The sequence below is a fragment of the Battus philenor genome, unplaced genomic scaffold, assembly GCF_028537555.1.
Source record: "Battus philenor isolate CCGP_79_NKW_IND1 unplaced genomic scaffold, ilBatPhil1.0.hap1 SCAF_2, whole genome shotgun sequence".
NCBI classification, from domain to species: Eukaryota; Metazoa; Arthropoda; class Insecta; order Lepidoptera; family Papilionidae; genus Battus; species Battus philenor.
Genome location: NW_027181682.1, coordinates 10636043 through 10654921, shown reverse-complemented (window position 1 = coordinate 10654921; position 18879 = coordinate 10636043). Strand labels below are relative to the sequence as shown.

At 34.3% G+C, this 18879-nt stretch overlaps 4 protein-coding genes across 7 annotated transcripts in view; 2 read left to right on the top strand and 2 right to left on the bottom strand.

Annotated features, from left to right (window-relative positions):
- Positions 1-6943, top strand: part of mib1 (mind bomb 1) — a 152755-nt gene extending 145812 nt beyond the window's left edge. For 2 of the 3 annotated variants that reach the window (XM_068764970.1, XM_068764968.1), the window contains exons 12-17: positions 444-702; positions 2149-2335; positions 3658-3959; positions 4744-4954; positions 5518-5801; positions 6299-6943. In XM_068764970.1, coding sequence (XP_068621071.1) covers positions 444-702; positions 2149-2335; positions 3658-3959; positions 4744-4954; positions 5518-5801; positions 6299-6439 — 1384 coding nt within the window. In that variant the 3' untranslated portion in view covers positions 6440-6943. The remainder of the gene's footprint in view (positions 1-443; positions 703-2148; positions 2336-3657; positions 3960-4743; positions 4955-5517; positions 5802-6298) is intronic. The other variant, XM_068764969.1, reaches the window with a different exon arrangement.
- An 805-nt stretch (positions 6944-7748) lies between these two features.
- On the bottom strand, positions 7749-11965 carry LOC137921930 (WW domain-containing oxidoreductase-like). The gene is made up of 6 exons (XM_068764730.1): positions 11943-11965; positions 11260-11398; positions 10245-10501; positions 9995-10174; positions 8860-9127; positions 7749-8146 (listed from the first exon to the last, which is right to left on the bottom strand). Exons 1-6 carry the CDS (start codon positions 11963-11965, stop codon positions 7859-7861), a joined length of 1155 nt encoding a protein of 384 aa, XP_068620831.1. The 3' UTR covers positions 7749-7858.
- An 879-nt stretch (positions 11966-12844) lies between these two features.
- l(2)37Cb (lethal (2) 37Cb) lies at positions 12845-16509 on the top strand. 2 transcript variants are annotated; one of them, XM_068764685.1, is made up of 5 exons: positions 12845-13352; positions 13682-13818; positions 13988-15551; positions 15803-16205; positions 16279-16509. In XM_068764685.1, the coding sequence occupies exons 1-5, from the start codon at positions 13021-13023 to the stop codon at positions 16498-16500; spliced, it is 2658 nt and encodes an 885-aa protein (XP_068620786.1). In that variant the 5' UTR covers positions 12845-13020; the 3' UTR covers positions 16501-16509. The 2 variants fall into 2 exon arrangements, with proteins under 2 accessions (XP_068620786.1, XP_068620787.1); XM_068764686.1 differs by having other exon boundaries at positions 13277-13348.
- On the bottom strand, positions 16508-17658 carry LOC137921900 (succinate dehydrogenase assembly factor 4, mitochondrial-like). Its single transcript, XM_068764688.1, has 2 exons — positions 17533-17658; positions 16508-16887 (listed from the first exon to the last, which is right to left on the bottom strand). Exons 1-2 carry the CDS (start codon positions 17579-17581, stop codon positions 16589-16591), a joined length of 348 nt encoding a protein of 115 aa, XP_068620789.1. The 5' UTR covers positions 17582-17658; the 3' UTR covers positions 16508-16588.
- Positions 17659-18879: the final 1221 nt, after the last annotated feature.

Sequence of the window (18879 nt, the reverse complement as noted above, 5' to 3'; positions counted from 1 at the left end):
CCGATTTAGTTCGGTGCCAAAAAACTCTTCTACTGGATAATCAAAGAACTTCGCACCTATTTGTTTAATGCGATCAGGATAAGCTTTTCTTTATTGTCTTTTATAAAACGTTTAACAGTAAAATAAACTTTTACATAATACCTCACGAATAGCAAACCTGCCAGCAGATGCTAAAAAGTGTTTTTCGTCATATTCAAATTTTTTAAAATATGTAGTCCAACACAACGCCATTCGTTTATTCTCTTTGAGATAAGGTTTGGATGATACATCTCAATTGTCCGGTTACTTCATCCGCAACGACAACCTTGAAACTAGTACATAACAAAGACTATCCAGCTACTTTCCGCGACATTGACTACGTCACGCTCCACCTTCCCACCCCGATAAAAGGAATTAGTGTGATCTTTCAAGAGAAATGTAATAGATATATAATTTATTTTTAGCGCTATGAAGATAATGCTGGGAAAACTGCCAAGACCATGGATTGTAGACGACGCAAAAGACGATGGTTATACGGCGCTACATCTGGCTGCGTTGAACAACCACGCGGAAGTGGCGGAGCTCCTGGTCCATGGTGGCGCGAGGCCTGATCTACAAAACGCTAACCTTCAGACAGCTTTGCACCTGGCGGTGGAGCGGCAGCATACGCAGATCGTGCGCCTGCTTACGGCTCACGGTGCGGACTTAAATATCTGTGACAAGGTAAAAATATTTTCATGTTGTGTGTGTAGCTGTTCCTGTCTGTAGAAAGAGGTAATATCTTTGCATTCCATCTCCGTGTGGATGACGGGTCTGTCTTGTTGCAAGGAGAGAGGCCAGGTACGGTGCTCAGGACAAACTTCCCGCGTAGTAGGCTTAAATGCTTTAGTAGATTATAGAGAAATTTCGTTTTTATACCTCTCACTCCTACCTCTACTGGCATTCAAGTTCTCTATGAATTTATTCCTAATTATTTTGCTGATTAATTCGTGTTTACTTGTTCACCTTAGTTTTGTGGTCTTTGGGTATATTTATTTCTCTTAATATACAACATAGCACAGCAACATTCAACCATAACAGATTTTGGAATTTTATTATATTACACTTACTCCTCTGTTTCGACAAATGTTACGAGTGTTGAACTTATGTTACAAAGCAATTTGGATCTATTTAGATTACCCAAGGTTACAGTAAAATATATTTATTATTCTGTATGAAGAGCGAGACAGAAATCATCGTGTATACAGATACGGAATATTCCTTCGACTTCATTAAAAGTCTTTTTAATTTAAGTTATGCAAGTAACCTTTTATTCGATTGAAGCACATGCTATGCGCCTCATTCTCCAACAGTGCATTGCCGTGAAACACGTCATTCTTATGCAACAGTCTGCATACAAGCTGAATAAGTTTGAAGTCTAAACAATGTATCAATTTGCATGTCTTTAACCTTCCAACGCTTGTTGGAACCACAAATGTTATGACCTCCGTTATTCTTGAATTCGGCGATACTCCTCCTTCGGTACCCTAAATAGGAAAGGAGTAAATTTTTGTGTTATATCGGAGAACATGCTGTTATTGCTTTGTTTCTAAATGCGATACGCACAGTGGTCCCTCGTGCGAACTCAACGATTGGTACATGTCACATAACGTAATTTTGGACGTAAATATTCGATTTTCTTACTACATTGTTTTTCACTTTTTTAAAAATAGTAGTAATTTATAATAATAATTTTATGTAACTCACGTGATGGCGTCAGGATCTTGGTAGTGACCTAAATCACTTCGTAGTCTTGATTCAACGGCATCGAGCGTAGACCGGGCGGGTTTTAGCCGGTAAAGTTCTTTTGCCTCTATAGTTGAAATGTTCAACACATGTCTAATACAAAAAAAAACTTTCCAAGAAATGTCGTCTTCGGCAAAAATGTGTACATAAAAGTCGAGTAGACCATACGTTTATATTATGGTTAACCATGTATGTGGATGATAATTCTGAAGAGAAAAGAACGCAAATTTTGTAGCGTTTAAGCATTTAGACCAGCACACACGTTTGACTTGGCTAGTTTCCACTTAGTTTACAGCAGAACCCGTATCTGATTCGTTAGGTAAAGCTTAGAAAATGGTTATTATTGCAATTTTCTCTTCGGTAACTTTGTATGTCGTCCGTAAGGATGGAGATACCGCGCTGCACGAAGCACTGCGACATCACACGCTGCAACAGCTGCGAAGGCTGCAGGACGCGAGGGATGCGGCGGCGTTGGGGGCGCTCTCGCACGCACACGACAAAAAGTCTTCCGCTTCCATCGCGTGCTTCCTTGCAGCTCACGGCGCCGACCTTACTCTTAAAAACAAAAAAGGTAATCGCTGCTACAAGTATCTGAACATGTACTATTTTTAAAAAAAAGTAGGATTAATACAATCATCCAATAACAGTTGCCGATCGAACCATAGTAGAGTGGGTTCCTCCAATACCCTTGAGTAGAAACTCTAAATGCGTATCATGTGGTATTCCAAACCAAAGTCCTCTCTTGTAAGTTAGCTATTCCAATCATTCCTTTCAGCGTATGCCTGTGCGATCTATGTATATACATATGTATGTGCTTGGCGACTTCCCAACCTGATAAAAAAGAGAAGGTACTCTAATTGCAAACGGGCAAATAGTATTAGTCTATGGCAAATAATGATGTACACTGTTATTACATTTCTGTACAATTAATTACGGTATTTTTTTAATTTTGACTCTTATAGTATTCTCACTATTGTAATTTGAAATTTTGGGATATTCTCTTACGACTAGAAAAAATGTTATTGGTGTTAAATTCATTCTGTGAATTTTAATCCTTAACCATTATTATAATTTTAAACTTAAATCTTAGACATTAAAAAAAAACAACTGCCCATGGTAATGAGAAATTATTATATCAGTAACATCATCCGAAAATGACATTACACTTTTTGAAGTCAATTCAAATGCGTTCGAAACCACAGAGATTCGTAACAAAAGTGTGAACAGATTCTTAGTAATTGCTAATAAAACTTTTTCGACAGGCACAGAAAGTTTTTGGGTATTCGCTCTCGTAAGGGTATTTGAAAAGAAAATTTATTACCATTCCTTTCATACGAAAAAAATTCTTCTGCTCTTAAAAGAATGGAACTTAAGATTAGATTATTAAGTATATTTATCTAATTCTGACAGCCGATTTATCTACTATAATGTTTATAACTATTATTAATTACTGATATTTTATTTCTTGTAAGAAATTCAAATATGTGAACCACATATTTAAAATATTTTAAAAAATATATAATTTACTAGTAGCGTTTAAAAATTGAAACTGAACTGTGATTCTTAGCAGTATTATTTAAATTAAATAATAAAAAGTTATGAATAGGAGATCGTATATCATGTGTATATGAAGTACAATTTTGTCTCACTTTTTTATGGAAAATTTAATAATCAAAAGTTTTATTGTTAACTTCGGTTTTAAGTACAACTTAGTAAGTTTTTGTTCAGAAACTATTATTCCAATTGTAATAAAAATTACAAAAAATAATGTCCAAAGTTCTTAATACGCATTATTGTTTATAACATGTGTAAATGACACGAATGAAGGTAATTTTAACATCAAGCCGCGAAACTAATTACAAAAGGAATAATTGTTTAACATTTTCATTGCAGGGCAAACTCCTCTTGATTTATGCCCTGACCCAAACCTGCGCAAGACCTTAACAACGTGCCGTAAGGAAGGTTCAGGAGTGGCGAGCGACGGCACGCCAGAGAGTGAAGTGAGTTCACTCGGCGCGTCTGGTAGCGGAGCGAATGCCAGTAATAGCAGCGTCGTGCCAGAGCCGCCTGGCGGGGAACCAGCACCAACAGCTGACCCGACAGCCGACGAATGTCTCGTATGCTCCGACGCTAAGCGAGACACTATGTTCCGACCATGTGGACACATATGCTGTTGTAACGTTTGCGCTGCCCGAGTAAGTGGAACCTTAATATCTAGCGGTTATACGTTTTAGGTACAAAAATGCGAGCCTGTTAGGCGAAATATAGTTCTGTTGTTCCATTTAATAGATTATAGTAATAGTCACCGAGCACGTGGAAATCTCATCTATATCGGTTAATAATTATGATTAGTAGTAAAGTATAAGAAACTTATGTATTACTCTAGTATAACCAGTGTCGTCATCATCATTTTAGTTGTAGGACATTTACTGCTGGACATAGCCCAAAGATGTCCAATATCCAGCAATTGCAAAAATCCAGCGCTTCCGACGACCTTCAAAAAGTCGGTCTGTCTATCTTATGGATGAACGTTTCGCAGCGCTCGCCGGTCTGTGGTATCCACTCCAGAACCAGAAGCAAGTTTTTTTTTGTTTGAAATTCAAAAAAGTTGTATTCAAGTAGGCATTTATGAATCGTAAATTATATTTTAAGATTATAAGTCGTATGCTACCACCGGCTCGGAATGCTGATAAAATGTGTCTCGTAATGTGGAGAAGAGCTGGTCAAAAACACGGTACCTCTTTTTAAGGAAATTTAACAATGTTTGATGTATGCTTTAAATGAACCATGAAAATGGGTCAACCATCCAAGTTTCACGCATTTCGATCTACTATATCATAAATATTGCAATAAAATGTATTTAAATATATTTTTAATTTTAGTTTAAAAAAATGTCTAAAAATAGTTGTGGAACTATTTTATATGCGTACACTTAGACCCAACTTCCACACATTTAAAGTTTGATGTAATTGTAATTAGGTGAAGAAGTGTCTGACGTGCCGCGCGGTGGTGAGCGGGCGGCAGCGCGTGGGCGAGTGTGTAGTGTGCTCAGAGGCGCCGGCCACCGTCGTGTTCCGGCCGTGCGGAGACGTGTGCGCGTGCGCTGGCTGCGCACCGCTCATGCGCAAGTGCGTCGAGTGCCGCACGCCGCTGCAGCCCAGCGCCGCGCCCAACCGTCAGTATCCACTTGGTTTTAAGGCTTTTTGATCCTTGTACAATCTACAAGTTATTTTAAGCATTGACAATAACAACGTACTTGATGTTCCTTCATCATCGCCATGATGGCCAAGAATGTACTATGGAATAAGGGAATATTTTCACATACGTACATCGATAAATTATCCGAAATTCAACTCTAAAAACGACGGCAAATTTATTTTTTGCTCCGCCGTCAACCATATTTCGCCCGAAAAAAAACCGCCAACAATCCAAGCAATATAAATATCAATCCGCGAAATGTTCTTTTAATGGTCGCAGCACGACAGCACTTTTCGTTTATTCATTTTCAATAATATCCACAAATAATCAACAATATTCATTGTTATGAATTGCAGATGTTATTTATTAAATATTATCACAATTTCAAACACAATTCTGTACTTGGTAGTAGTATACGGAGAAAATTCGAACCAATAACGCTGTGTAGAAATACATATTTATATGTAAGTTATGCCAGTGTTTTGACTTTTAAACTAGTCATAATTTGATTAATTGATATTAATTAGCAATACCGACTCCCGTTTCTCTGTCCAGTGGAAAAAGAGAGCAGCAGCAACCTGGCGCAAGTGCAGGTCAACAAGGGGCAGCCAGCGCCGACGCAGGCTGCGCCGCATCACATGAACAACGGCCTGCGCTCCGCACCGGCCGCTGGGCCTGCACCCACGCCTACGCCTGCCCAGCACGCCGCACCCGCCGCTCCCGCCGTCCCGCCCGCACCGCTATCACTCCCCGCACAACCCACACCGCAAACGACTTCCGCGCCACCCGCAGCAGATGTGCAGAAGCTACAACAGCAACTGCAGGATATCAAGGAACAGGTACTGCGTCATGTCAGCTGATACTAACGCCCACTGCTAGCCATGCACCTCCCTCAAACAACGACACAATGGTCAATCTTACCCTGCCCATATCCAGAAAATTCTGAGCCTACCCACGCTGTAGTTCCCGGATTGTGATCGCCACTCGTACGGCCCCTGCACTGGCACTTCAAACAATCAATTATCCGAGCAGTGTCGATGATCTTGGTTCTTCTGCGGATTTCCGCATTCCGGCAACCAAGCTCCGAACCATTGTTCCCGAAGTTAACAACAGAAGTTCCAACTTCTCTTGTTAACTTCGGGACTCTTCCAAGAGACAACTTAACTGTTTAATTACCAATACGTAGAGACTTCTTTCTTACATCGTGTATTACGTGCGTATCTTTACATTATTTGTAAAATCTATCAGACAGTTTTTTAAAATTTAAAAAATCCTGCTACCCTAGGATATGCGCAAAAGAAAAAGTTTACTAATATCTAATTTTTTTTGTCCACAGACAATGTGCCCCATCTGTTTGGATCGATTGAAGAATATGATCTTCTTGTGCGGTCACGGCATGTGCCAGATGTGCGGCGACCGCATCACAGTGTGTCCTATTTGCCGCAAGCAAGTTGAAAAGCGAATTTTGCTTTATTAAAAGAAAATAACGCACCAACAACGGTGAAAATCAACATCTGCGGACATTACCTGTCTTAACGTACTAATGCATTTAACATTACATAATTCTGAAATAACTACATTGGAACTTAAGTACACCGTACTTTTGCGATGAAGTTAAGGCAACCTTGAATGAAATCTTTAAGATACATCAATTTTGTAACGAATTCAAATAAAAATAATTTTTTCCACTTAACATCCATGCACGCTTTATACATTCATATGCACAAACTCTTTGTAGTTTTAGAATACTTATGTATAAAAAAAAATATAGGTGATTTTCCTTGATAATCTTGATCGTGTAAGCTTTAGTGATACATATAGTGATATAACTCGAGCTTCTAAACAGCGTTTAACAGTACACCTATAACGCAGAACAAGTTTATCTACTTTTATTTTCAAATTAAAATAGGGAAATCTTTAACTGATTCCAACCATCATACATTTATAGTTTTTATACCAGAGACATAGTTTTTTTTTTTGAGCGGCTGAACGTTAAGGTTTCTCAATTATCATTAAATTACATTTATGCTTCTGCTTTGTTGTTCAAAGTTTTGTTTAAACAATCTTTATTTAATCTTCTGGAAAGATTTATATTAAAAATGAAGATTTTCTACTTACTTATACTTATTTTAAAGTCTTCGTTATTATATTTTTAAAGAATTCTTATAATTATTAATAATAAAGATTCCATGTTAAGTTTGAAAACTGTGTAAGCCAAGATTATAAAAGTATATAAAGTAAACTGTATCTGCAACTTTAACAAAGAAAAAGGAACAAAATAATCAAAAATAGCTGGCTGCGTCTTATTTATCTAAATGTCGAAATAACAAACATCTGATTAATTTAATTCTATTATTAGTATTATAGCGCTAGTTAGAAACTAAGACTTTGTATTTTCTTTAGTTGTCAACGAAGTGTTGACACAATATACACGAAAATGTAGTAAAACAGGTAATTTACCTAATCAAAGGCTCTCTAACTCAAGTTTCGGAGTGGAAAATAAGTATTTTCTTGACATGCACACATACAAAATATAATAATTGTTGTAAAATATAATGAAATTATGGCATAATTGGCTTATCTGTGACTCACATATGTTAATGAACTAAGCATTGATACGTCTTTTTTTGTCTTTTACTCTAAAATTGTTTAGATATTTGGTGACTATTTAATGTACTGCGACACAGACTTTCTATTATTAATTTTTTTGGCATTGTTGACAAAATGTTACAATATACATAGGTATTATTTTTTCTGTTTCCAGTTATTCATACAATTAATTAAATATAAGAATAAAACCATTTGTTTTATTTGTTAGCCTTTAAAAATAAAATAAATTTTAACGTAAATGCCACTTCTACATAAACAGATATTTTTATGAAACTAAAATCGTCAATTAATTTGAATAATTTGACAACAGGGTATTGTGTTCCATGGCTTCCTTAACTTGTTCATCTTTATTCACATTACGCGACTCTTTGTCTAAAACTCTAAAGTGATCGTTAAAGGCGGGAGCTCGTTCACGCAAAATAGTTTGAGTCAAATCGTTAATCCTGAATGACAAGTGTGTATCCTTAGCAAGCTCGCTCTCGTTGCAACGTTGACAGTTCTTAAAATACAACGCCGACAATCCGATCAGATCAGGTGATGTGGCACAATAAACGATCGTACTGGCGGCTTGACGCTGCGCGAACAAAAGAAATACATATTTAGTATGTTTAACCTCGGAAGAATAAGCTCGAAGAATTGCTCGTCACAGGTGGTCGTGGACAGGATACACCGCTCATGCAACCAACGTCCGTTGGAAAACGAGTGGCGACCATGAGCCTGTAGACGTGGCGTGGGTCGACCCCCATTTGGTGAACCGACGACATTGTTAAGGTCGAAAAAACGCAGGATGCGAGCTGCGCAAGAACGGAGGCCTACCTCTTACAGCGCGCGTCTTCCGGCTGATACGATGAGGGTAATGCACCCCTGAGTTCCTCAGTCTGAATAAAGCGACGGATCGCGCTGAGGTATGGCCTCGGAAACCGTCGAATATATTGAGAGCCCAAGCCAAGGGCCTTTACGCATAGCTAATTAATAAGGCGTCCACCCGACAGAGCACTCGAGCTTGGTTTGCGCCCTCATTGTTCCACAAAAACTATAAAAGCCATGGTTGAACTTCCGCTGAGAGAATAAACGTTTGGTCATTTCACGTCGGTTTCAGCAGGTGCCTGTGTAACTTTTAGTGTCTAATAAAATACTTTTAAAACTTTATAAACTAGATTGTTCTATTTTTCTGAAATTCATTATTATGTTATGTGTATTTTTAATACTTAAATTATTTGGCAAAATTTATCAACTTGATAATTGATAACATGGACTGTGATAGCATAATCTTTTTAAAACACTTACAATGGTTTTAGAGAATGGCAACATTGATGTGTAGAGGGCTTCATAAACCCACCAATTACGGCATAATCTTGTCTTGATGAATGAGCCGGGGTGCGCACAAAATACCATTTTACGCGTGTTAAGCCAACGGTAACCCAAGTAATGCATCGCCAATATGCAACACAATTTCGATACATTGTATGCTCTGATTGACGTATATTCGTCCTTTGGAATCGACACATGTTCGATGCTAGGAGCCAGAATTTTATTTATGTTCCACTTTATATTTCTAAAATAAAGACAGTTATTAGATGAGGGATTTTAGGAATAAGTACCCAGTGCAAACCAGAATAATAACAAAAAAAACACGAACGCGCGTGGGTGATACAAAAATTTCATTTATCAACAACGCAAACTTTCAACGAAAAAGAGATAGTTTTCGAGTTTAACTACGATTCAAATTCCCATTACTTATTAAAAAAAAGAACATTCTTCAACTATATCGACGTAGTTTAACATTACTCCCCTGAGCAAAAATTTTTTATATTGTTTTCTATTCATTTATCTGTAATCATCGCAGACAAAAATATTTTTAGATTTATCATTACTCACATATTAAAAACAATGCAGTAGGAGATTTGAAATTTTTTTATAACTTATTATTCATTTATAAACAGAAAAAATCATATTCGATCTGAATAGGAATTAAAAATTATTTTAATGTGATATAAAATATGAACCTCATAACGTTGTAAAGATAAAAATTGGACATTGCTGTCAACGAAATGGAAAGGTCCAAATTGGTAAAGATAAGTTCGCCTGCAATACAAAAGATGGAGAGATGACATTTTGGAAATCGCAATCGAAGAGATTGGGAGAACAGGGCAAAAGGCTAGGATGCATAAAATATGCTGGAGGAGGCCACCCAACGGGTCCAAATAAAAGAAAAATTAATTACTTACAATACTAACAAATAACATTCAGGAAACACTAAACATTACGAACATTACTGTTAATGTAATTTTTTAAGATTTGGAAATAAATGGCTTCATTCATTGCTGAATTCAAAATAGATTTTCTACCTATTCTGCTTAAATGAATGCGAAAAAAATGTTTCAAACTATGTTGCTAATATATATTATATCAAACATTAGACCTGTGAGATTCGGATGAAGTAAAAACAACTCTAGCATCAGAAGCAAGGATACTTTCAATATTCATTAGTAAATAATATTGGCTTAGATAGTTGACTTGAAATGCGGTTTCCATTCCATCTTCTGTAAGTGTCCAAGGTATCCCAAATACAGCAGCATTTAGAATAACAATATCAATTTTTCTATAAAACGTTACATAAATTTTGTTAACAATATTTTTTATAACAGATATTAAAAAAATTCTTTACCCACTTATATTCTTTCAAAATGTTATCCGACAATTTCTTAACAGATGAAAGGGATGTAAGGTTGACTTCGTGGACATTTATTTGATTGTAATTTTCACGCATTACGTTCTTCACTGCCAAGTTGGCAGCGTAAGTATTACGACATGCCATCAGAACATTACAACCATGTGAAACCAAACACTTTGTAACCTCTAACCCAATCCCGCTATTTGCTCCAGTAATTAAGCAAGTTTTGTTTTCCAAATTTATATCTCTTGTTATCTAAAACAGTAATTTGATTAATACGATTAAACATCTGATAAACCGATAGACCTCACTGCACAGGCCTCCCACAAAGATCGCCCTGTTGACCGGACTTCCGCTGCTCGCATCTACAGTAGCTACTTCTCTTGATCTTAACGAGATCCTCCTAGTGGAGGGCCCAGCCACGCCGCGTCAAGAACTTGTCGGCATCAATGGTCGTAGATTGCACAATCAATTGTGCTCCGCCCACTGTCACTTCAGACGAAAATTTCTTCGAGCTATGTCGATATCATTGGTTTAAACATTAAACAATGACAAATTTATGACGTGGATGGGAGGTCACACAGTTTCTACTTCTGATCCCACGCTCCATGACCTACATGCTTGTACCCTAAAGGATCATAGTGTAGATACCTTTGGTCATTAGCAATTAGATCTACATTGGCTAATAGCGGTCCGTGGTTAAATGAGACGAAATCCCACACATTAATGGTAAGCAAACTTACCCATAAACTCACTACTAACAATAATGCATAACTGTTATGCGTTAATAGGAGTTTGAAATTAATAAGATTGTATACTCCAAAAAACTAAAAAAAAATAAAACGTAGTTATATATATTAAGATACTCATTTAACATGAATTTAACTCAATGATGCTTGTAACTAAAACCGGCGTAACTTATCGGCGTCTTATCAGTTTAACAGGCTGATTTGCCTCAAAAACATTTACGTAACGTAATTTGAAATCTTAAGTAATTTTTTATAACATCATACCTCATCGGCTGTTGGGCCATGTATTCTAACGAACTCTACATTTTTTTGTATAAGCTTTAAAGAATTTTCCAAAAAATTATCTCTCCATGATGACACATTAAATCGTTTTGTGTTTATTCGGCTAGCTATTTTCACTTTTCTGTAACAGAAATAAAAACGTGACTTTTCCTATTAATAAAAATCATTCATTTATGTTGCTGTCACTACCGTTTCTTTCATTTAGGTAGTTGTAATCCCAACACAACAATATGCACAAGTTTTAAGAAAAATTTTACTAAAAAAAAATTATGAGCCATAATTAGAGAAGGACACATTATTACAAATTTTAGATTTCCGCAAGTATTAAAATATCGTATTTAAAAACAAAACCATATATCAAATGCCTGGTGGTAATTACTTTATTACTGATTGGCAATAACGATGTTTATATTTTGTATAATTAATTGTAATGTTATTCTACAATTTCAAATCATTTTTAACTATGTTGTTTATACAGTTATCAATCCATAAATATGACCCAAATCAGGCAATGCAATACAAAACGATTATAAATTTAAAATAACCGCTGCCCAATGTCAATTATCTGTTTTTTTTTTGCATTCACTTACAGCGAGAGCAGATTCAATCAATTCTCATAAATAGCAACAATATGATTACGACTGAAATATTTGGTATCAACTTACCTAAACACGTTACTGAAAAACATCTTAAATAGAACAAAACATTTATATTAATTGACTTCTCAACGAATCTTACACCGATTGTCACATAATAGTAAAAAGTTGAAGCTATTCAAATATAGTGTTTTCATTATTGGACATTTTAAATACTGGCTGTCTTTCAAATCATATTTTGTGGACTTTGAACTTATAAATTTTTTGTATAATTTTCTGCCGAAATTAATAAGCTAGAACTAATTTTGGAGGGAAAAAATATTTTGAGGACTAAAACTATTATAAGGAAGCTGTTCGCATCCGCATCGCTTAATATAATTTTAGTTAGTTTTTAGCAATTGCTAGTTATTATTTTATGAATTTTAAAAAACAAAATGTCACTGTTAGAAATTGATGTTTATGATGATCGTTCCTTAGTCGTATTCCTAGTAGCAGTACTAGCAATGACGAAATTACGTTTTAATCTATACTACTTATTAATACTACCAACTAATCATTTGTAATTGATTAGCTATTCTTTTGCCTCAAAGGACAATCAAAGTAAAGCAATAAACGTCGAAAGTGAACAGACGATCTTGTTAAGGTCGTCGGAAGATGCTGCATGGAGGCCGCTCCAATCGGTCCTACTGAAATTCTATTGGAAAGGTCCAGCAATAGACGTCTTACGTCTCAAATTATCAAGATGATAATAAATTGCTGAATCTGAAACTGCGGAAGGAAATATTTGTGAAATAACTTATAGACGTAAATTTATATTAATTTTAAGTTTTTATATACTTATTTAGATAGACTTTTTCAAACTCATCTCTACTCATTTCGAGATCGAGAATTTTAATTGAGAAGTATTAATCATAGATACACAAACTACTTTAAAACCAAAAACAAGAAGAAATCCTAAACATTAACGCTAATGTCATTGTAAAATAAATCGTAGACATTGTCAACATTATTGTGATTTAAACAAAAGTGTGTATGTTATACATAACCTTAGAATAAAATGTGATGTAAATACTGAAATTCGTATATAACACGAAACAACTTAGTATAAAACAAAGAAACTCGTAAATTACTACAAGAATAAACCAAAATGGACAAACGTGGGAAAAGACAGTACTCATCCTCAGATTCTGATAGTGCAGAAGAGAAGCGGTTGAAAGATTTAAAAGAAAGGGACGAATTTGCCAAAAGACTTAAAAAACGTGATGAAGAAAAAGTTAGAAAAGTAGTAGAGTCTACAAGTAAGCGGTCCTATGAAGAAGCTGCTAAACGTTTTAAATTAGAATCTGAAGACAGATCCAAAATATTACCAAAACTTCGAGTTCAGTCAAGGCGGAAATATTTAGAAAAAAGGAAAGAAGACAAAGTCATAGAGTTAGAAGCTGATATAGCTGATGATGAATATCTTTTTGATGAAAGTATGTAAGTATCTTTCATTAACAGTTTTCTAATTTATCTTTAAAAAAAACACAAAAAACTTAATTTAAGCATTATTAAAGGAAAAAATATTAATAAAAGGGTTGTTACTTACCCTATCATAAATAAATACATTTTACATGCATTTAAACATATTCATAGTTGTCAAGAATTCTAAAACACATGACAGTTTCAAAGATTTTTGTTCTATTAGTACTTAATATAGGTAATTTTTAATAAAAAAAATAGTTATGGTATTAATACAAAAAGTAAGACATATTAACATTACATACATATTAACATGTGACATTATTTAAAAAAATTTAAAATTGTAGACTAACCGAAAGAGAAAAAAAAGAGAGAGAGCACAAGAAAACCATTTTACAATTAGCTAAAGAACATGAAAAGGCCAGAGAATTAGAAAATGTGCAAAGGTACCATATGCCGAGGGATTTAGGTAAAGGTGAAAAAGGTATGTATGTCTTAATTTTCATATTTGAAACAAACCAATTAAAAATTGCTTTTAGAGAAAACTTATCAATGTTTTTATCCACCCATATTGTTTGTTCTTCTCACCATTTTTGATTTTTTGGTTATTGAATTTACAAATTCTGATATTGAGATATTTCAAACTTTTCTAGGTGAATATGTTGAAGTTGATGAAAATGAAAAATTGCCACATTCTGAGCAACGAAAATGGGAGCAGGAACAAATAAAATCAGCATTTTTTAAATTTGGAGCTAAAGATGCAAAATCACAAGATGAATATGAACTCTTGCTTGATGAACAAATAGATTTTATTCAAGCTCTGCAATTAGAGGGTAACAAAGAGAAAAAAGAAGATGTTGAAAAATCTGAATACCAAAAGATTCGCATGACTATTGAAGAAACTAAAAAATCTCTTCCTGTTTATCCATTTAAAAAATCTTTAATTGAGGCCATAACAAATTACCAGATACTAATTGTTGAAGGTGAGACAGGATCGGGTAAAACAACTCAAATTCCGCAATATTTACATGAAGCAGGATTTACCAAAGATGGGAAGAAAATTGGTTGCACTCAACCAAGGAGAGTAGCTGCAATGTCTGTAGCAGCTAGAGTTGCTCAAGAAATGAATGTTAAACTGGGTAATGAAGTTGGTTACAGCATTAGATTTGAAGATTGTACATCTGATAGAACTGTTATAAAATATATGACAGATGGAACACTGCATAGAGAGTTTTTATCAGAACCAGATTTAGCATCTTATAGTGTCATGATAATTGATGAAGCACATGAACGTACATTGCATACAGATATTTTATTTGGCTTGGTGAAAGACATCACTAGGTTTAGACCAGATTTAAAGTTACTGATATCTAGTGCAACATTAGATGCTGAAAAGTTTTCCAATTTTTTTGATGAGGCGCCAATTTTTCGTATTCCCGGAAGACGATTTCCTGTTGATATTTATTATACAAAAGCTCCAGAAGCAGATTACGTTGACGCCTGTGTAGTGTCTGTCTTACAAATACATGCTACACAACCACTTGGCGACATTTTAGTATTTCTTACGGGACAAGAAGAAATTGAAACATGTGTTGAAATGTTACAAGATAGAACAAAAAGATTAGGAAAGAAAATTAGGGAACTTCTTATATTACCAGTGTATGCAAATCTACCTAGTGACATGCAAGCAAAGATCTTTGAGCCTACACCAGAAGGAGCAAGAAAAGTAGTATTAGCAACTAACATTGCAGAAACCTCATTAACTATCGATAACATTATATATGTGATTGATCCAGGTTTTGCCAAACAAAATAATTTTAACTCTAAAACTGGAATGGAAAGTTTAATGGTTGTTCCAATTTCTAAAGCATCTGCAAATCAGAGAGCAGGCAGAGCCGGCAGAGTTGCACCTGGGAAGTGTTTCAGACTTTATACAGCTTGGGCTTACAAATATGAACTTGAAGATAATACTGTCCCAGAAATACAACGGATCAATTTAGGAAATGCAGTACTTACTTTAAAAGCATTAGGAATTAATGACCTTATACATTTTGATTTCTTAGATCCACCTCCTCATGAAACTTTAGTATTAGCTTTAGAACAACTGTATGCTCTTGGAGCACTCAACCATCATGGGGAATTAACTAAAGCTGGCAGGAGAATGGCCGAGTTTCCCACAGATCCTATGTTGGCTAAAATGCTGTTAGCTAGTGAAAAGTAAGTCCACCTTTTTTTAAACTATAAAATGTATTTGATCTTTTAAAGTTTTGGTACATATTCATAAACATAGAGACAACAATAGTATTCATTTGTGATCAGTAGCAGCATCACTAATATTAAAGATCAGTAAAGAACAGGAACAAAATAATCATGTGCCTTTAAGGTATTAACACAAGATTTTTGAATACTGGTGTTTGTCATTGAACATACAATTTGCAGTAAATATACTTAAAACAATTTTTTTGCAGATATAAATGTTCAGAGGAAATAGTAAGCATTGCAGCTATGTTGTCTGTAAACAGCTCTGTTTTTTATAGACCTAAAGATAAAATCATACATGCAGATACAGCCCGAAAAAACTTTTTCCACAGAAATGGAGATCATTTGACTTTGATGAATGTGTATAATCAATGGGTTGGTTCTGATTATTCAGTGCAGTGGTGTTATGAAAACTTTATACAATACAGGTCCATGAAGAGAGCTCGCGATGTCCGCGAACAATTAGTTGGACTAATGGAAAGAGTAGAAATAGATATGGTATCAAGTATATCTGATGATGCTAATATTCGAAAAGCAATCACTGCAGGTTATTTTTACCACATTGCTAAATTTTCTAAAGGTGGACATTACAAAACTGTCAAACATAATCAAGTAAGTGTCAAATAATTTCTTAATTTTTTTTTTGTTTTTAGCTATATAATATAATATTTCACTTCTGTTTCAGACTGTAATGATTCATCCTAATAGTGCTTTATTTGAAGAGTTACCTAGGTGGGTTATTTACCATGAACTTGTTTTCACATCTAAAGAGTTTATGAGGCAAGTGACGGAAATAGAGAGTAAATGGCTATTGGAAGTTGCACCACATTATTACAAATCCAATGAGTTGGAAGATTCAACAAATAAGAAAATGCCAAAAACTGTGGGTAAATCTGCAAATAATTAAACTGTGATAAATAATTTAATGGAGTTTTTAATTTAATGCAACAAAAGAAAAAAAACAATTTGACTATTTCTATATCTAATGAATAGTTTCAAAAATCTGAAACTCTTCCTTTTCTCTCCCAATCACCATAGCGTGTTGGCTCAGGGCCCCTCGGTCCCCCAATTTCTCCTGTCTGTGGATTAGTATCATTAGGCCAGGGTTGAAATGCATTTTCTTGCTTTGCTGGATTTGTAAATGGCTGTTCACCAAGGCCTTCAATTGGAGTAGTTTCTCTTAACTTCTTACGAAATTCTGCCATGCGTTTGGATTCAGTTTTAGCTCTTGCATCAGCTTCTGCTGTTGAATCATGGGAATGTTTACAAGTTAAAAGTTTTTGTGCCATAATACCTGAAAAGAAAATGTTAATTTTATACATTTTTATAAATTTTTAATAACTGTATGAAAAGTGCAAGAACTTTTCTTAACAGAAATATATGTAATTTAATTAATTTGATAGCACAACAGAATATGATTAGGCCAGTACACAATAGTTAGTAGTAAAGACTTCTAAAAGGTATAATTTATAAAAATGAACATTTTAACAAAAACTTGTTATATCTTTAAGCATATCCTCGTGGACTACTAACATACAATAGCACAAGATATATCATGTGAACTATAATGAAAAAGCATAGTCATTCATTGATATGTGTAATTTGAAAAGCCTGTAAAGCTCTTCATAGTTAGAACATCAGATTACTTTACAGTATATAAAGTTGACATCCTATGACAGCAATAAATAAATAATAAAACATTAGAGATTAATAAACACAGATTTAAAACCAGGATTTTCTACATTAAAAAAAAACTAGATTTTAATCATATATTTTAGCCTTCTAATGTGGTCAACAAAAGTAAATAGTTTATAATTGCAAGAGTATAACAAAAGACGATGCACGTAGAAATACCTACACGATTTTAATATTAGAAAAAAAAACCAGACATTTAATAATTATTTGGTTTTATATACCGTGAAAACTACATAAAACTTGCCTTTGTTAACACTTCTTTCAAGTAACGTATTGACTGCTTTAAGAAACATGACTAGATTTTAGAACCGCTAAATTTGTAACAAATATTGTCGTCTGAGAAAATAAAAGTTGACATTGACATTTCTAAAGAAGAAATTTAAAAGGCGTTGTTATGAAAACCATAATAAATTGAGTTTAAAAATATTTTAATAATTACTTAATTTAATAATTGATAATTAGTAGTATTTCATTATTCAATTTAAAAAGGTTATAATAATGTTATGAGATTTTATTATTTGTGAGTACATTTTTTTAAGAAGCACTTCAAATCTTTATTTCGACATTGTCGCCAGTACAATTTTTTTAAGATAATCTGGCTGTTTTAAAAATACGTTAGCACTTCCTTGTTTAACTAATATAAAATTAGATTTATTATTTTCTATTTTAAATAGTACCTAATATCTTGGTTGATGATTGGCAAGGAATTTTTAAGAGATATTTTTAACCCTTTTAGTGCCGGGTGCCGATATATCGGCTCCTGCTACACTTGCGAAAAGTGCCAGAGCCGATATATCGGCCCGCGCCTCGTAGCGCTTTACCTATGCGCTTTGCGGGAGAACTCTACGTAGAAATAAATTAGTAATTACTTATAAATGATCTAATTTCGTCATGAGAGAATTAAAAGAATAGTTTTTCGTTAGAACTCTTTGTAGACAAGGACTTTTTCTTATCGCATGGAGGTATCGGATTGTAACATAAACACTGTTGGTGGCCGCTCAGGCGACATCCGAGCTGCGGCGTCAATCGCTGTGGCGTTGGGCCCTTATCCGACCTTGTCGAGAGCGTTTTACATAAACAACTACTTGAAGCAATGTTATCCTTTCAGCAATGTTATATTAGGTATAACAATAACATATCTCCTAAGAGATAATCCGCCCTCACCATATACCTTCGAGTTATCTTTAATTTTTGTTATGTGATATTGTTTCTATTGTTACAAAATACATTGTAATTGCAAAGTATACACTTCATAATAATTGTTCCATATAAAATTATGATGAAAAGAACACTTTTTGTATATACAAATACGTTTTGTAAGAGAGAACTTAACTTTTATTATTTTTATATATAATTATAACTTTGTTATTTATATAATTTTTAATGAGTAAAATAAAACTATTATCATTGTTTTGTACTCTATATTATCCTTAATACATTACTTTTTGAATCATGTAAATATTGTTTGTAGTTTGGTTTATATGAGCATTTTCCCAAACTCTAATAAAACTCCGAAATTCGGCCGGTTATTTTCACATAGGCATCTCTTTTTCGCCCGGCACTAAAAGGGTTAATTAATGTTTGTTAAATT

Excerpts from the sequence above, each read along its gene's own strand:
- LOC137921930 (XM_068764730.1), bottom strand. The coding sequence starts at position 11,965 with ATGTTTTTCAGTAACGTGTTTAG. Across the intron at positions 10,175-10,244 it reads AACATTTTGAAAGAATATAA|AAAAATTGATATTGTTATTC; the intron begins GTGGGTAAAGAA and ends AACGTTTTATAG. Across the intron at positions 8,147-8,859 it reads TGCCATTCTCTAAAACCATT|CGTCAAGCCGCCAGTACGAT; the intron begins GTAAGTGTTTTA and ends TTGTTCGCGCAG.
- LOC137921900 (XM_068764688.1), bottom strand. The coding sequence starts at position 17,581 with ATGTTTCTTAAAGCAGTCAATACGTTACTTGAAAGAAGTGTTAACAAA. Across the intron at positions 16,888-17,532 it reads TGAAAGAAGTGTTAACAAAG|GTATTATGGCACAAAAACTT; the intron begins GCAAGTTTTATG and ends TTTTCTTTTCAG.